General features: G+C 41.2%; 1 protein-coding gene across 3 annotated transcripts in view; it reads left to right on the top strand.

Moving 5' to 3' along the window:
- TAMM41 (TAM41 mitochondrial translocator assembly and maintenance homolog) overlaps window positions 1–16,619 on the top strand; it is a 65,769-nt gene that overhangs the window by 30,047 nt on the left and 19,103 nt on the right. For all 3 annotated transcript variants that reach the window (XM_023739669.1, XM_023739628.1, XM_012554297.2), the window contains one exon: window positions 11,582–11,727. In XM_023739669.1, coding sequence (XP_023595437.1) covers window positions 11,582–11,727 — 146 coding nt within the window. The remainder of the gene's footprint in view (window positions 1–11,581; window positions 11,728–16,619) is intronic.

Below are 16,619 nucleotides of genomic sequence, written 5' to 3'. Positions count from 1 at the left end.
ATGGGCAGCTTCTGTCCAGAGGTAAGATGAGAAGGCAGAGAGGGTCAGGAGCTGATTGAATGGACACGGGAGATCGGGGTGGAAAGGAAGAGTGTGCTGTCACAGTACAGAGAGAGCAATTAGGATCACATAACAATGTATGTATAAATTTTTGTATGAGAGACTAACTTGAAATGTAAACTTTCACTTAAACTACAACAGTCAAAAGGAGTGGGAAGAAAGCAACATGTGAAAAAAGCAAGGCGTGTGGAAGAATATGACTTGTTTAGAGAAGAAGGAGTAACTGATGTGACTGAAGTCTGAGGGTTGTGGCAGGAGAAAATAGCATATCATTTATTATTGTGTGTGAGGAACTGCTCCCAGTCCTTTTGATGTAATAACTAATTTAATCCTCAAGACAATCCTTTGATTTTGGTGTTGTATCATTGCCCCATTTTACAGATGAGAGAACTAAGGCCCAGAGATGTTTTTTGTCTAAGATCACTCATCTACTAAGTGGTAAAGCTGGAATTTGACCCTACACTCACATTCAGTTCAACCCTACTGCCTCTCTGGTCTATTGGAGAAGAGCTTAGTCCAGGGCCAGGTTGGGCAGGGCCTTGAAGTCTAGATTGAAAGGGAGTGGACTTTAACAGCCTATAGACACCCAGCAGCCATAGAAGATTACAAGTGTTGCAAGATAGTCTGAGATTTGTTGTTGTGGAAAGATAAATTTTGCCAGCACTCTGTAGGAGGGAGAGAAACTAGAAACAGGAAGATGTTCATTCATTCAGCAAACAGTTCTCAGAGTCTCCTCTGCCCACTCTCCTAAGCCTTCAGGATGAAGGAAGTAAACATGCAGGAATGGTCCCTACCCTCATGGTCCTTTCATTCCAGTTGAGAAGTCATGCACCAAACAAATGGTGGCACTCGAATAGGGGAGGAAGGTAAACATGGTTTACTTTAGCGTGACCAGGGAAGGCCTTGCTAGCAGGTCACATTTGAGCTGAGCACCAACTGCTGAGAAGGACCCATAAAAAGAGCCCAGGAAAGCAATGCAGGCAAGAGAGGAGCCTGCTGGGCATAATCATGAGGAGCAAGTCTTGTGTTCTGTTGCCATCGTGTCCTCAGCCTGTAGAACACTTGCCTTGGCACAGGGTAGGCGCTCTGTACATAGCTGCTAGATAGATGGACAGAGAGACGAATTTGTATGAAGGATGATGACAGCTTGGAAGTCAGCAACTTCACGTGAAAAAATAATACGAAACCCTTAATGACTTAAATTGCTCGAGATTTCCTTCTAATCATCCTTGACAGTTTTCATGCGTCCTACTTTGTGCCTTGCCTTTTTTTTTTTTTTTTTTTTAAAAACATAGTCTTACGTTACTTCTTGGAAGACAGCATAGTGAAGTGTTTCAAAGCTGGAGTCAGACGGCCTGGGTTCAAATCTTAACTGTACTTCCTATTTCTGGCTTTAGGAAAGTTCCTTATCTCATTGTGACTCAGTTTCTATTTCTAAAGTGAGTTTTTATATGGATTCAATTAGATCAAACACATAAGGTACTTAGCACAGTCGCTGGCACATAGTAAGTGCTCAATAAATGTTAGCATTATTATTTTAGATACATGTTGACTTGTGTTAACATAGCCACTTGATAGCTTAGCCTTCAGCCTCACACCTGGTTGGTAGTCAGAAAGTGATTGCTGTTATTATTTATTACTGCTGTTATGTATTACTGTTGGCAGCACAGGTTTTCCTGAGATTGAGACACCATTATTTGCTCATTCAGTGATTCGTGGTCATTGGGTTAGCTCCGTTTATCCCTTTTATTAATGTCACTGTTGTGAATCAGTTTGTATAAATTATGTTGGTAGGTGAAGGGGGCAAAGGAGGACATTCACTTTCTTGAATATTTTCTCCAAAATGTAATTATGTTGTCAACTGTAAGAATAATAAAACAAATAATGCCTACCAAAACTACAATACTTAGATCAGGTGGATTGAAACTACATTAGTCCTTTAAGGTCCTTAAGTAATGAAGAACACCTTCAAGAGAAAGAATGGATTTCTTTCAGTGCCGTATTGTCTGAACACAGGCTTAGCTACTTCTAGGAATAAGACAAAGCAGTGAGGAAGTTCAGCTATTCTTGGGAAAAAAAAAATTAGAAATGGGTGCCAGCACTCTAATGTGTGAGTAAATACCCCATTTCTGGATCCTGGTAAAAGCCAATAAAGAAATATTTTCTCTGGAGTGGGAGCTATTAAGATTTATTCCATCCCAGTTTACCATCTGCAGTCTTGCAAAGCAGTGTCATTGGATGATCTTCATATTTGGGGTTGAATATTTCAGGAATTTGGAAACGTGTTTCTCTATGCTTGGCATGCTTGAGCTTTTGCTGAAGCCTCAGTTGGAATTCTTTGTACTCAATAGTCACTTCCTAATTTCTGAGAATGCAACACTCTTGAAGGGATAATTTTCATTAATAATACCTAAGGCTTATGGATTACTTACTATGTGTCAGGTACTGTCTGAAGTGTTTTACATGTGTTAACGCATTTAATCCTTGAAACATATGAACTGGTTCCTATTATTGCTCCCATTTTACATGTGAGGTTACTGAAGTCCAGAGAAGTTAAGTAACTTGCTTTGGGTCACATAGCTTGTAAGTGCTGAGCTAGGATTTGAGCCCAGGGGGTCTGGTTTTATAATCCTTGTTCTCAGCCCTCACTGTTTTACAAAGGATTTGTGGTGGTGGATGTCATCCATGGTTCATACTTGGAATGCTCTTCTGTCAGGGAGCCACAGGGCTTACTCTGTCCCCTCCTTTACAGCTCTGTTCTGGCTCATCAGTGTGCTCTTCCGACTCTCCCTGCCTTCTTTTCTTGTTTTATTTTTCTCCATAGCACTTTCCAGCATGTGACATACTGCATATTTTGTTTGTCTGTTGGTTATTTGTTTTTGGGTTTTGTTCCACCACTGGAATGTGGAGAGCAGGGATGTTTGTCTTGTTTTGCTCACTCTATCCCCGGTACTTACAACAGTACCTGACACATACTAGGTGCTCAGTAAATATTTGGTGAATGAATAAATGAATGAATGATTATGATATTGGTTCCTTCGTGAGCCAATATTATAGTGAACCTGATTCCTCCCTCTCCCTCCCGCCCACGCCCATCCATTCTGTGTTCTATAAGGTTGGAAAACAAAACACAATTCAAATTTGTATCACAAGTGCATCAACCATTTGTTCCTATCTCATTCTTTTTCACGTGAGTTAGTGCAACCTGGTATCTCTTCTGCAGCTATGGAAATATTTTTGAGGATACATTTTCAATGGTGTATTGGACTGCCTCCAAGAAATACTGTTTAGCTGTCTTTTTAAAATGTCATTTTGTCCACATGCTAAAGAATGAATTTGGTCCCCTAACCCATACCATGTACAAAATTAACTCAAAATGGATCATAAACTTAAGTGTAAGAGCTCATGATGCCAGTGATGTTCCACATCATTAGTCATTAGGAAAATGCCAGCCAAAGCCACAGAAATACCACTTCACACCCACTTGGATGGCAGTCATAAAAAAGACAGATAATAACAAGTGTTGGTGAAGATGTAGAGAAATTGGAACTGTCATGTATATAAAACGTAGGAATGTAAAATGGTCCAGCCGCTTTGGAGGGCGTTCGCAGTTCCTCAAAGTGTTACACATAGAGTTACCATATGATCCAGCAATTCTATTCCTAATATGCATACCCAAGAGAAATAAAAGCATATGTCTACATAAAAACTGTACATGGATGTTCATAATAGCATTGTTCATGATAGCCAAAAAGTGGAAACAACGCAAATGCCCGTCAACTGTTGAATGGATAAATAAAATTGGCATGGAATATTATTTGGTCGTAAAAAGGAATGAAGTACTGATACATGCTACAACATTAATCGACCTTGAAAACATCATGCTAAGGTCACAAAAGACCACATGTTGTATGTTTTCATTAATGTGAAATGTGCAGAATAGGCAAATCTATAGACAGAAAGTAAATTAGTGGTTGCCTAGAGCAGGGAGTGGGAGGGGTGGGTGGAGGGAGATAGGGAGTCCCTATCAGTGGGCATGGATATTCATTCGGGGCCACTGAAAATGTTCTAAAATTAGATTGGAGTGATGGTCTCATACTGTAAATGGAACTAAAAAACGTTGAATTGTGCAATTTAAATGGGTGAATTGTAAAGTATGTTAATTATATCTCCCTTTAAAAACCTACTATTTTGGCATATCAACATCCTGTTTGGGCTGCTGTTCTTAAACACTACCACATAACAAGCACCCATTTCTGGAACCTGCATTGAGAGGATCTGTTTTCATGTCACTTGCTGCCTGAGGTAGGGCCTATATCTTTGTATCTCCAATGTCTTGCTCAGCTCCTGGTACTTAGTGGCCACGTAAATATTTGTTGGACTGCAATGGCAGCAGTATTGCGTTAGTTTAAGTGGAAAAAAAGTTAGCCAGTAGTCATTACCTTCAAAGACTCAGGGCTTTATCTACCCCATCCTTTGCCCATCCTTTATACACATCATAACAACACAAGTATTTGCAGAGCATTCTCTAAAGCCTTAGCTCATCTAAATCTGAAAGTCACCTTGTGAGGCAATGAGTATGATACTTGTACCCATTTCACAGAGAAGGAAACTGGCTTAGAAAGGTTAAGTAACTTACCTCAAATCATGCTAGCATAGTGGTAGACTTGAAAGGCAGGCCTCCGCAATGCAATGTGCAGCCCCTCGCATACCTGCATTTACGAGGCCCCTGACTGCTGGCAGCATGCCTGTGTCACAGGGAGGGCCAGCTACACATGCGTTAAAGCCTCTGATTTGTCTCATTTCAAAGTTAAAGAGAAATGATCCTTTTAGTATACTGGCAATTCTCTGGCTTGAGCAGTCAAGAGTTAAAACCATCAGAATAGGCATAAAAAAGTCAGCAGTCATTTTTTTTCAAGCCCTGAGTTTTATTGCAAACATATCTCTGGAGGTAAGAAAAATTGATTCTTATGATCAGATGCTGGTTCATGCTGTGCCCGTGATTTATTCATTTTGTTCTGAAGAAACTGGTAATAAGCCTGTTTGCTTACTGCTCCCTGTGGTGGAGAAGTTCAATTCAGTAGACATTTATTGATGGGCCTTCCCTGTGCCAGGCAGTGCACAAGGAACTGGGGATACAGAGTTGAATAGGACCCAGCCCTCTTTCTCAGAAAGTCCATGGTATTTTCCAGGTCTTTTAATCATGGCATGCATTTGTTCTTTTGGGGGAGGGTTTGGATTATTTTGCTTTTGCATTTTGGTAAAATACAGTCCTTCTCTCAGAAACTTACTGGCTAAAGTTTAAGAACTTTTTGTTTGTGGAGCATACAGAAGGAGAAGGAATGGCACAAATATTTAAAACTCAACAGTGATACAAACACTTCAGGGCCAGTGCTGTTTGAGTTGGAGTTTGGTGACTTCTTATCCGCAAAGTGGGTCGGGGGAGGCTTCAGAGATTAATAGAAGCAATTTATAGGATACAGATAAAAGCATAAGGATTCACACAATTGCAAGTTAGCCCAGCTGCCACACCATTCGTATTTGCCAAGTGATCACATCTCTGCATCCCGTTTATTTATTTTAAAATGCTAGACATAATGTGCCAACATTGCACAAGTAAGGGAAATGGAGCAAGATTACCAAGTAGAGTAAAACTGTGGTTGTTGACCATCAAGTCAATTCGGACTCATAGCAGCCCTATAGGACAGAACAGAACTTCCCCGTAGGGTTTCCTAGGCTATAATCTTTACGGGAGCAAATTGCCAGGTCTTTTCTCCCTCAGAGCAGCTGGTGGATTTGAAACGCCAGCCTTTTGGTTAGCAGCTGAGCACTTAACCATTGCACCACCAGGGCTCCTTAGAGTAAAACTAGTTACCTAAAATGCCACTGCCTTCATCCTGAGAGGCGCTTGGACTGTGGGCAAGTTATCTTTGCACCTCAACCTCTTCATCTATAAAATTATCAGTCTTAGAAGAAATACAACCAGAATGCTCCTTAGAAGCAAAGATGGTGAGACTTCATCTTGCTTACTTTGAACACATCAACAGGAAAAACAAACCCCTATAAAAGGACATCGTATTTGGTAAAGTAGAGGGTCAGTGAAAACAAGGGAAGCCCTCAGTGAGATAGACTGACACAGTAGCTGCAAGAATGGACTCAAACATATTATCAAAGATCGTGAAGACGGTACAAGATCAGGCAGTATTTCATTCTATTGTACGTAAGATCTCCCTGAGTCAGAGCCGACTCAGTGGCAGCTAACAGCACCAAACAGTACCTTAATAGGGCTTTGTGAGGATTAAATGAGATAGCAGATGTAGAACACAAAAAAGAGCCCACAATAAATGTGTATTTTGTTAGAAGAAAAATAACAGTTTTTATATAGTTTCTTGGTCGTGTTTTTCCTGTTTCTTTTTTCTTTTTTTTTTTTTTTTGCAAAAATCATTCTCTTGTGCATTCAATTTTGTATCCTGGTTTCTTACTGCATGTTACTCTGTGGTCATTTCCCATCTTGCTGTGTTTGGTGACTAATTCTGGTGGTCGTACACTATTCCATGACATGGGGTGGAGATGGGGATACTATCAGTAGTGTAGCTATTCCCCTGTTGTTGGACATTTTGTTTGCTTCCAATGAACAGTTTTATGTGGATAATGTATTCCCTTAACAAACCAACTAAACGTGTTGCTATCAAGTTGATTCTGACTCATGGTGACCCCTGGTATTATAGAGTAGAACTGCTCCCTAGGGTTTTCCTGGCTGTAATATGTACAAAAGCAGATCGCCAGGCCTTTCCTCTGCAGTGCCACTGAGTGGGTTCAAACTGCCAGCCTTTAGGTGAGTAATCCAGCACAAACCATTTGCACCACCCAGGGACCTGTTGTGTTCCCTTACTAGCTGGGAAATCTAAGGCTGGTTACTTAATCTGTGCTTTTGTTGCCTAGTTTGCTAAATGGAGGTAAAATAATATCTGCCCGAGAGGGTAGCTGTGTGGAACAGATGAAGTAATATACAAAACACGTGGAACAGGATTTGGCGCTTACCAAGTGCTCAGTAAACATATGACCTTTTGAACCCTATTTCAGTTTCTTTAGGCTTGCTCTCCAGAGATGGAGTTTCTTGATTAATTGCTTTCCAGAAGGATTTTAGCAGTTTATGATGTGAACAGCAATACTATGTGAAAAGGCCAATTTCTCTGCTCTCTCACTAGCATTCATCCCAGGTTTTAACTGTGTAACTCTTTTTACCTTTAAAATAATAGTGAAAAAACAAGTTCCTCCATATTTGGGCAGCTTGCTATGACAGGACTCACTTTTGCTCACTCCACTCAACAGTCAGACCTCATCTACCCAAAGCTTAGGTTCCCAAAGGCTGTGTCTTAAGTCCATTTTTCTTAACCTGCAGTCCCCAGATGCTGTTCTACCAGACTGGAATGTGGGTTGGTCCTTTGAAGTTTAAAAACCCAGCATATTTTACGCCCTACTGAAGTACATACAACTGAGGATCTTTTTTTTTTTTTTTTTTTTTTAACGCAGAAAATCTGTTTTGACAGGTAATAATCTCCTTGATTCCTTCTTCCTCCATAGAAAAAAAATAGGCAAAGGTGACCACATGTCCTGGTTTGCCCAGTTTATATTTGTCCTGGTGTGATTTTTCATAGAGCCCCTTCACTCTCAAAAGTGACCTAGTTCATGATGATAAAAATGATAAAAATGCATTGATTAAGGGTAAGGTTGCACAGCCAATTATTGTAATTGCTGTCAGTAAGTTGTACACCTTTAAAAAGCTGAATTGGCAAAAGTTGGATGATAGATATATTTACAACGACAACCAAAAAAAAAAAAGTAACTGCTAAGTCTGCTTATGTACAACCAGAAACCTCATGGGATTTGGTTCCTTGGTTTGGAGGTTTATGTTTCATGGAACATCCTAGTTAATTGGCCTAATAATGTGTTTAGTGCTTCTTCTCTACCTCCTAGTTCATTACGTAGTGCCTGGGGTCTTAAAAGCTTGCAAGCAGCCATCCAAGTCACAACAATTGGTCTCTATTTCTCTGGAGCAACAGAGTAGAGTCAGGAATAGGAGGAGGATATGGAATGTGTGGCTAATTGCATCCATGAACAGCTGCCTCCTTTGCCATGAGACCAGAAGAATTGTATCGTGCCCAGCTACCACTACTGAACATTCTGATAAAAGATTCTATAGAAGAATCCTGATCAAAAGGGGAAAAATACAGAATAGAATTTCAAATTCTTATGGACTCCAGACTTTCTGGAGCCATGGAAGCTGGATGAACCCATGAAACTATTGCCCTGAGGTAATCGTTAAAATTTAACCCAAAAATATCCCCTGAAGTCTTCTTAAAACCAAACAATAGTTTAGCTTAACTAGTAGAAAATCTCTTCCTTGAGCCTTATGCTCTTTTGAGAACTATATATGTATATATATATATATATATACATACATATATATATATATATATACACATACATATATATATATACATACATATATATATATATATGTATAGCAACTGAAAAGATTACATAGGAACCCTAGGGGCAGTGAGTTTATATTAATGAGGAAGGAACAACTCAGAAAAGGAAGATGAGAATGGTTGCACAACTCGAAGAGTGTAATCAGTGTCACTGAATTGAACACATAGAAACAGTTGAATTGGTGACAAACAGGAGCCAGCTGCAGGATCCAGAGCAAGCAAAAGCTGTCTTGCCAGAGAGTCCACTTATATTCAGTGCAGGCCACACCCCCAAGGAAACTCCCTTTCAACTGATTGGCTATTCCCAGCAAATCCTATCATGAAGGTGATCACATTATATCAAATCTCATCATGGAAGTGATCACGTCATCATATGACTACCAAACTACATCATAACTGCCAAACCACTGAGAATCATGGCCCAGCCAAGTTGACACACAACCTTAATGTTCACAGTCCACCCCTTGTCAGCTTGGCACCTATATACATCTCTTTAAACACCTATACATAATCTCTAAATAAAGACAGTAGTCATACTTGTGCCTAACATGATACACTGAACACACATACAACTGAATATGCACTAGCCCTGTTTATATCTGATATGTTATAAGGAAGAAAACAAAAATATTTGATGCACACATACAAAGCAGAAATACTCATAACAATTGCAGTCCTCATTTCTGCAACTGGTCATGTGGTCATAACTGGTATTTCGAACTAACTTGTTCGACTACCCATTCCATATTTCCCTTGCCCTCAGCAAGCACCTCAGCTGGTTGTGGTTCTTTGCCTGTTGGGGTGACCCAAACGTTCATTCCTGAAGGGTCTGGGCCATTAGTAGTCATGTCAGAATTGGATTTTTTTAGTTTTCCATTGACTTTAATCACAGGGCATGGTCAAGAGATGCCCTAAGGGATCTCCTGCATTCCAGACATACTCTTCTTTACTTCCATTATGTATTATCAATCCAATTTCCTCTTGGTAATCAGGATCAGTCACACCAGCCAACATGATAACTCCCTTCTTTGCCTGTCGATCCAGAGGCATAAGAAGCCCAAAGTGGCCAGGTGGCATTCTTAGCTTCCAGTTCAGTGGAATCAGTGATGTGTCTCCAGGTGGGAGCATTCCTCCCTTTGGAACTAAGACCTCTAGACCCACAGAGCATAAGGTCACAGGGACAGGAAGCAAAAATTTTGCAAGTGGGTCACTGGGGGTAATAATGAGTGGTGCCACTCCCATTTCCACCCCTTGATTCCTGGACCCATGAATCCTGGCTATGGGAGAAACAGCACCATATATTGGACACTGGTTTAGAGTATATAGGGCTTCCTGGAGAACATTGCCCCAACCCTGCAAGGTATTGCCACCCAGCTGGTGCCATAATTGTGTCTTTAGAAGGCCATTCCATTGTTTTATCAAGCCAGCTATTTCAGGATAATGGGGAACATGGTAAGACCAGTGAATTCCATGAGCATGGGCCCACAGCCGTGCTTCATTTGCTGTGAAGTGAGTCCTTAGATCCAAGGTGATGCTGTGTGGGATATCATGACAGTGGATAAGGCGTTTTGTAAGTCCACGGATGGTATTTTGGTAGAAGCATTGTGTACAGGGAAGGCAAATCCATATCCAGAGTAAGTGTCTATTCCAGTAAGAACAAATCACTGCCCTTTCCATGATGGAAGTGGTCCAATGTAATCAGCTTGCCACCAGGTTGCTGGCTGATTACCTCGAGGGATGGTTCCATATCAGGGACTCAGTGTTCATCTCTGCTGCTGGATCCAGAGCAAGCAAAAGCCCACAAGCCTTGCCAGAAGGTCCACTTATATTTGATGCAGGCCACACCCCCAAGGAAACTCCCTTTCAACTGATTGGCTACTCACAGCAGATCCTATCATGGAGGTGATCACAGTCACCTAGTTACAGGGGCTTTCTTAGAAGCTGAGGTGTCTGCCTATACTTGCCAGTACTCACCCAAACAGACTTTATATCTTTGTAACCATCCAACAAATGTTTCAGCTGTACTCCTTTCACTAAGCTTAACCTTGGAACTTCCCATACATGTGTATAAGCTCTTTTGAATTAACATTGGCCCAACAGGCATTCGGAAACTCTGGTGGTGTACTGGTTAAGTGCTACTGCTGCTAACCAAAAAGGTCGGTAGTTTGAATCTACCAGGCACTCCTTGGAAACCCTGTGGGGCAGTTCTACTCTGTCCCATAGGGTCTCTACGAGTTGGAATCAATTCAGCGGCAATGGGTTTGGTTTTTTTTTTGATAGGGATTCATTCATGTTTTCCTATTTTAACCCTTTTTTCCCCAACATCTTGCTGATGTTTGTCAATGGCACGGGTAGGGCACTTTTCACTTGTTTTAAAAGTTGCTCTGTCCTTCTGTATATATTTTTTTTTTTCAGCTCAAGTCATCCCATAGGCCAATGCAATATCCTTCATTTTTCACCACTTGCAATTTTTGAACTTATATCTGCTTTCAGTTTCATCTTGAAAGTAAACTTTTCTTGCTAGGATTTTTAACCCTCACTGCTCTTGCCATTATCAAACATAATAAGGTTAATAATATTCATAAAGCACCTCAAAACCCTTATGCAAACACATTAAACAGGTCAAAGATGAGTAAGCAATAGCAAGGACAAGTGGCAGTGCACAACTACTGTCCCCCTGATTGCTTGCAGGCAGAGTTTTGTTCATAAAATGAAAATTTACAAGTACCAGAGCTTCTGCACTGGCCAAAAAAAAAAAACAAGCAAACAAAAAATCTGGCTTCTGGATGAAGATAACCTTTTGTATTTGGCTAACTGTATTTTAACTGAAGCTGTGTGTCACCTACAGGTCCCCTCTTTTCCCCCAAACCAGTCCCTTCTTTCCTTGGGTAATGTGTGCATGGCTTTAAGGAGGAAAAAGAAATGTTTTGGGGAGGGATCCTGCCAGGGGAACTAGTGCAGAATCAGTGTGGGGACTGCTTGTGGATTCTCAATGGAAGATTTGTTTTTCTGTTTGTTTTGACTAGGTGACTTTCGGATGGTGGTTGGAGAAGATAAGACAAAAGTGTTGAATATTGTGAAGCCCAACATAGTTCACTTTCGTGAGCTCTATGGCACCATACTACAGGAGAATCCCCAAGTGGTGCATAAAATACAACAAGGCAGACTGGAGGTAAGCTGTATATGGAAAATAATTTACGTTGTTTCTAAGACAAGAGGTATTTTAAGGGAAAAAGTAAGGGGTAGAACAGTATGAGTAGTGTGATAACATTTATGTATATAAAAAAGTGAATATTGTACATAAGCATATGCTTCTGTATACTTAGAATAATGCTGAAAGGTAGCACAAGAAATTAGTAATAAGGGGCTGCCTTTGGGGGAGGGAACAAGGGACAGAAGTAGGAGGGAGACTTGTTTTCACCAATCAAAAATGGATGAAACCTCAGATTACCTTCTTTCCAGCCCTGACTGTTTCATTGGAAGACCCCAAATGGCAGTATCTACAGCATTTCTCCAGAGAAACAACTACTCCCTGACTAGAGGGTAGGGAAGAAGAATATGCCTAGCTGCCAACTTCTGAGAAACTGAGCAAGGGCAAGGGCTGGAAAGTTCATTTAACCATGAAAATGAATTTATCCAAACTCCTCACTGTGACCTACAAAAGCCTATGTGATCTGGATTCTAATTGGTTTCTTTTCCTGGGGAAACATAAGAACATGATTAGTGGATCGAACTACAATCCCCAACGTTGCAGCTGATCTTGAGGCTGTAACTGACACTCATCATCTCCCTCCTCTACTACCCATTCTAGATTTCCCTCACCCTCAGCCAGCACTTCTGCTGGTCTAGGTGAGGTGGCCCTGATCCTCATCTCTGAGGAGTCTCAGACTCTGGTCACCATGCTTATCTTGCTTTGTGGCTACTGCATGTGTCCATTTACCAGCAAAATGGGGCAAGGGGTACTGCTAAGGTGTAATGGCAGCCCTACCTCCTGAATACCAGGGTCAATTACTCCTGTCAATATGGTGACTCATTTCTTTGTCTGCTGGACTCTTGGCATGGGAGTCTGAAGTGACCGAGTGACAGACATAGCTTAAAGCTTAATGAGATGTTTACTGTGCCCTCTGTTAGAAGCATTGCTCCTTTGGAAACTGAGACCTAAAGTTGCAGGGATGGGAAGCACAAATTTTCCAAGTGGGTCACTGGGAGTGATAGCAAGTCCACTTTTCCTTCTACCCCTTGGTTCCCAGATCCATGTATTCTATCATTTGGGAACCTAGCACCATGTAATGGTCATTAATTTAGGACATATCTCACATCCTGAAGGATAATACCCCATCCTCACAGGGCAGCATCTCCAAGCTGGTGCCTCAGATGTTCCTCCATTGCTCTGTCATAGGGTTCTCAACAGGAGCACTGCCGACATTTTAGACCAGATCATTCTTTGTTGTGGGATGGCTATCTTGTATATTATAGACTGTCCCCCACCCATTAGATACCAGGAGCACTCCCCGCACCCCACTTGTGACAACCAAAAATGTCTCTAGACATTACCAAATATCCTGTGGGTGGCAAAAATCACCCTCCTTTGAGAACCGCTGCTCTACAGGCTGGTGGCTTTGGTGCTGTATGTGGTAGGAGCAGTGGAGCCATGGTCCTGTGCCCCTTACTTCACCTCTTTGCTCTAAAGTGGGTCCCATAAGTGATGTATATGGTACACCATGTTGGTGAGTCAGACCTTCTTTAAGCCCTTATACAGTGGTGCTGGCTGTACTGAGGGCAGGAAAGGCAAAACCTGCTCAGAATATGTGTCACTTCCAGTCAGGACACATTGCTGCACGTTCCCAAGTGGAATGGTTACATCTACAGGTAAATTCAACACATATTTTTGAGGGACACAATCCAAAACATCCTCCAAAACAAGTCACAGGGGAGCCTCTGTGTAGCCATCGGCATGAGCTGACAGGCGCTGGGGCAGCAGTGTGGATATTGTGAGGGTCTAGATTTCCTGCTTGTGCGGCTCACATGTGCTCTCTGGCCTTGCTCACATCCAGTCCTGATGTGCCTCTTCCATCTCACAGTGGATTGCTGTTAAGCCTGCCTGACCTTATGACTTGGTGAATCTGACAGATCCCAGCTTGTGACGGCAGTTCTGGCCATGTGGTCATTTTATGTCCCATGATCAGCAGCTCTGTCTCCATTGGGGCCCAGTACCTAGGAGCTGATTTTCAAATAGCATGTGATTCTCTCTTGTAGATGGCATGGCCATGCTCCAGAACCCTAGCAGTCCACATTGTGATTCTCCCACTGGAGGCCCACTGTAAGTTCTGTGTGACTGCTTTTCACTCTTCATATTCCTCTAGTACCATGGGGTCTGCAAGATTGTATGGTCCAAGTGCAGGGTTTCATACACAGTGTCTAGCTCTATTGCAGAGCTCTTTTATGCTCTATGTAGGACCCTCACAAAGCTGGAATCCTTTCGTGTCACTTGGTAAATGAGTCTGAGAATTATTGCCAGTTGTGAAATACGCTGCCTCCAGAACCTGAAGAGGCCAACTAGGCCTTTGTGCTTCTTTCTTAGTGGTGAGAGGTGTGAGATACAATAATTGACCTTTGCTTTGGAGGGATGTCCCAGCATGCTCCAGACTACTCGATCCCTAAAAACTTCACTGATGTAGTGGACTTCTGAAACTTCATAGGGCTTATCTCCTACCTTCAGGAGTACATGTATCTTACTAAGGCCTCCTGTGTACTTGCCCTTATTGTGCAGCAGATGACAGTAACAATATGTCATTGGTATAGTAGACCAATGTGATATACAGAATGTCCAAGTAATCCAGTTTCCTTTGAATATCTTATAACAGAGGATGCAGGGGTTAGCATAGCCTTGAGGCAAGACCGTAAGGTATCCTGTTGTCTGTTCCATATGAATGTGAGCTGCTTCTCGTCCTCCTCCCTAACAGGGATGGAAAGGATTCATTTGCCTGCCCCGGGGCCCCATCCATATACCTATTCTAACATATTCACCACATCTGGCACAGCAGATGCAATTGGGGCTACTATTGGGATGAGTTTGTAGTAGTCCACTATAATCTGCCAGGATCCATTTGGTTTTTGTAAGGGCCAAACTGATGAGTTTAATGGAGATATGATGGGACCATCACCCCTACATCCTTTAGGTCTACCAGTTACACTAATCTCTGCCATTCCTCCCGGGGTGCAGTTTTATTTTTTATTTACTCTCTTGGCCAGAGGGACAGAGGGCAGGCTCTTGTACTCTGGCATTTTCCAGTCATTGGATACAGGCAGCTCCCTTCGGCTGAGGACAGTTCTGGGAGGGACTCAGCTAACTTTCCCAGCAGCTAGTGAAACGAGTGCCTTGGTCTTGAAGGCGGGATCTGGGTGGTGTACCGCAGTGTCCACTATCATATGACCCCGTTTGCTTTTTTCGTACCAGCCTTATAAGATATAACTCACATACCTTCAAATTCACCCTTTTAAAGTATGCAATTCAGTGGTTTTTAGCATATTCACAAAGTTGTACAACCATCGCCACAATCTAATTTTAGAACATTTCCTTCCCCCAAAAAAGAAACCTTGTACCCATTACCAGTCACTCCCCAGCTCTTGCCTCCCACCAGCCACTGGCAGCCACTAATCTGTCGTCTGTCTCTACGGATTTGCCTGTTCTGGACATTTCATATAAATGGACTCGTACAATATGTGACCTTTTTCATATCTACTTTTAAAATTTGACTCTCACAGTTTAACTGAATGGTGTCATTTTCATGTTTTAATGAGAATTAAAGAGTAACAAAAATCAGAATTTAGCAATTTGTTTGAACATGTCACCTAGTATTTTGTCTTCAGACACATACCTTCAAGTAAAAATTTCAGAGCATTCTTTTTTCAAAAGAAAGCAATGGCAAATATTATTTTCTAATTCCTCATATTACTCAAGCCATTTTAGCATCTCTAAAATTCCTAGAAGTTTCATAGGTAAAGCATGAATGAAATATAAGATCCTTGGGCTAGTCTCAGTTAAAAAAAAAAGAAACAACCCATTGCCCATTGAGTCAATTCCAACTCATAGTGACCCTATAGGACAAAGCAGAACTGCCCCATAGGGTTTCTAATGTTGTAATATTTATGGAAGGAGACTGCCACATCTTTCTCCCTCAGAGTGGCTGGTGAGTTCAAACTGCCAACCTTTCAGTAGCCGAGCACTGAACCACTGTGCTACTAGGGCTCCTGACAAATCTCAATACTTGGCCCAAAACATAAGTTCATAAATGTAATCGCTAGGATATTTTACATATATAGCCACAATTATGTTTGTCATTTATATAGCCAAAGCTAAATAGAGGATGGAGCCTGTGAATTTAGAACTGTCCTAATGAACAAGCTTTGAATAGCCAAGTAAAAAACACCCCTCTACCTTTAGAGTCACTAAATAATAGCATTTTCTTATTCTTTGCATAGATTTTTATAGACAAAACTAGAAATCTAGACATTGGTATGTACTCAATAAAAATTTATTGAATGAAAAACTGGTAGAATAAGTTCTAATTATTAAGAAAGGTAGTAATATCTGGAACATCTGAATCAAATGTGTAATGCATTCATTTTTCTTAATTTTTCTTTCTATTAGCTGGAGTGAAAACCTAAACATTTGTTAAAAGAATACAAGACAAAATCTTGCTTGGAAAATAACGTGATGAGCTGTTGAGGGCAGTGTTACTGGTTCTAATTCAGCATGCAGTCAAGTGTTTACAGAATTTTTACAAAATGTAATTCCACATAGTAAAGTATCTTAGACTAGGAGTTAGGGAAGCTGGGCTCTGGCCTCAGCTCTGCAGCTAACTTTCGATTCAGAGGTTTCCAAGGAAAGTCCGATGCATGTTTTTGTATCTGTTTTATTTCTGAATTTATCTTTCACCTGGATGTATTTTAGAATACTTTGAGAACAGAAATCACTGTTGCAACTTACTCCTGTTTAACAAATAATGACAACTAAGTTTTATTGATGCAGTTATTCATTCTCTTATTGAACTAACATTTTTG

The sequence above is a fragment of the Trichechus manatus genome, unplaced genomic scaffold (genome assembly GCF_000243295.1).
Source record: "Trichechus manatus latirostris isolate Lorelei unplaced genomic scaffold, TriManLat1.0 scaffold00001, whole genome shotgun sequence".
Taxonomy (NCBI): domain Eukaryota; kingdom Metazoa; phylum Chordata; class Mammalia; order Sirenia; family Trichechidae; genus Trichechus; species Trichechus manatus.
Note: the sequence above shows the minus strand (reverse complement) of the source record. Positions and strands in the feature narration are given on the sequence as shown.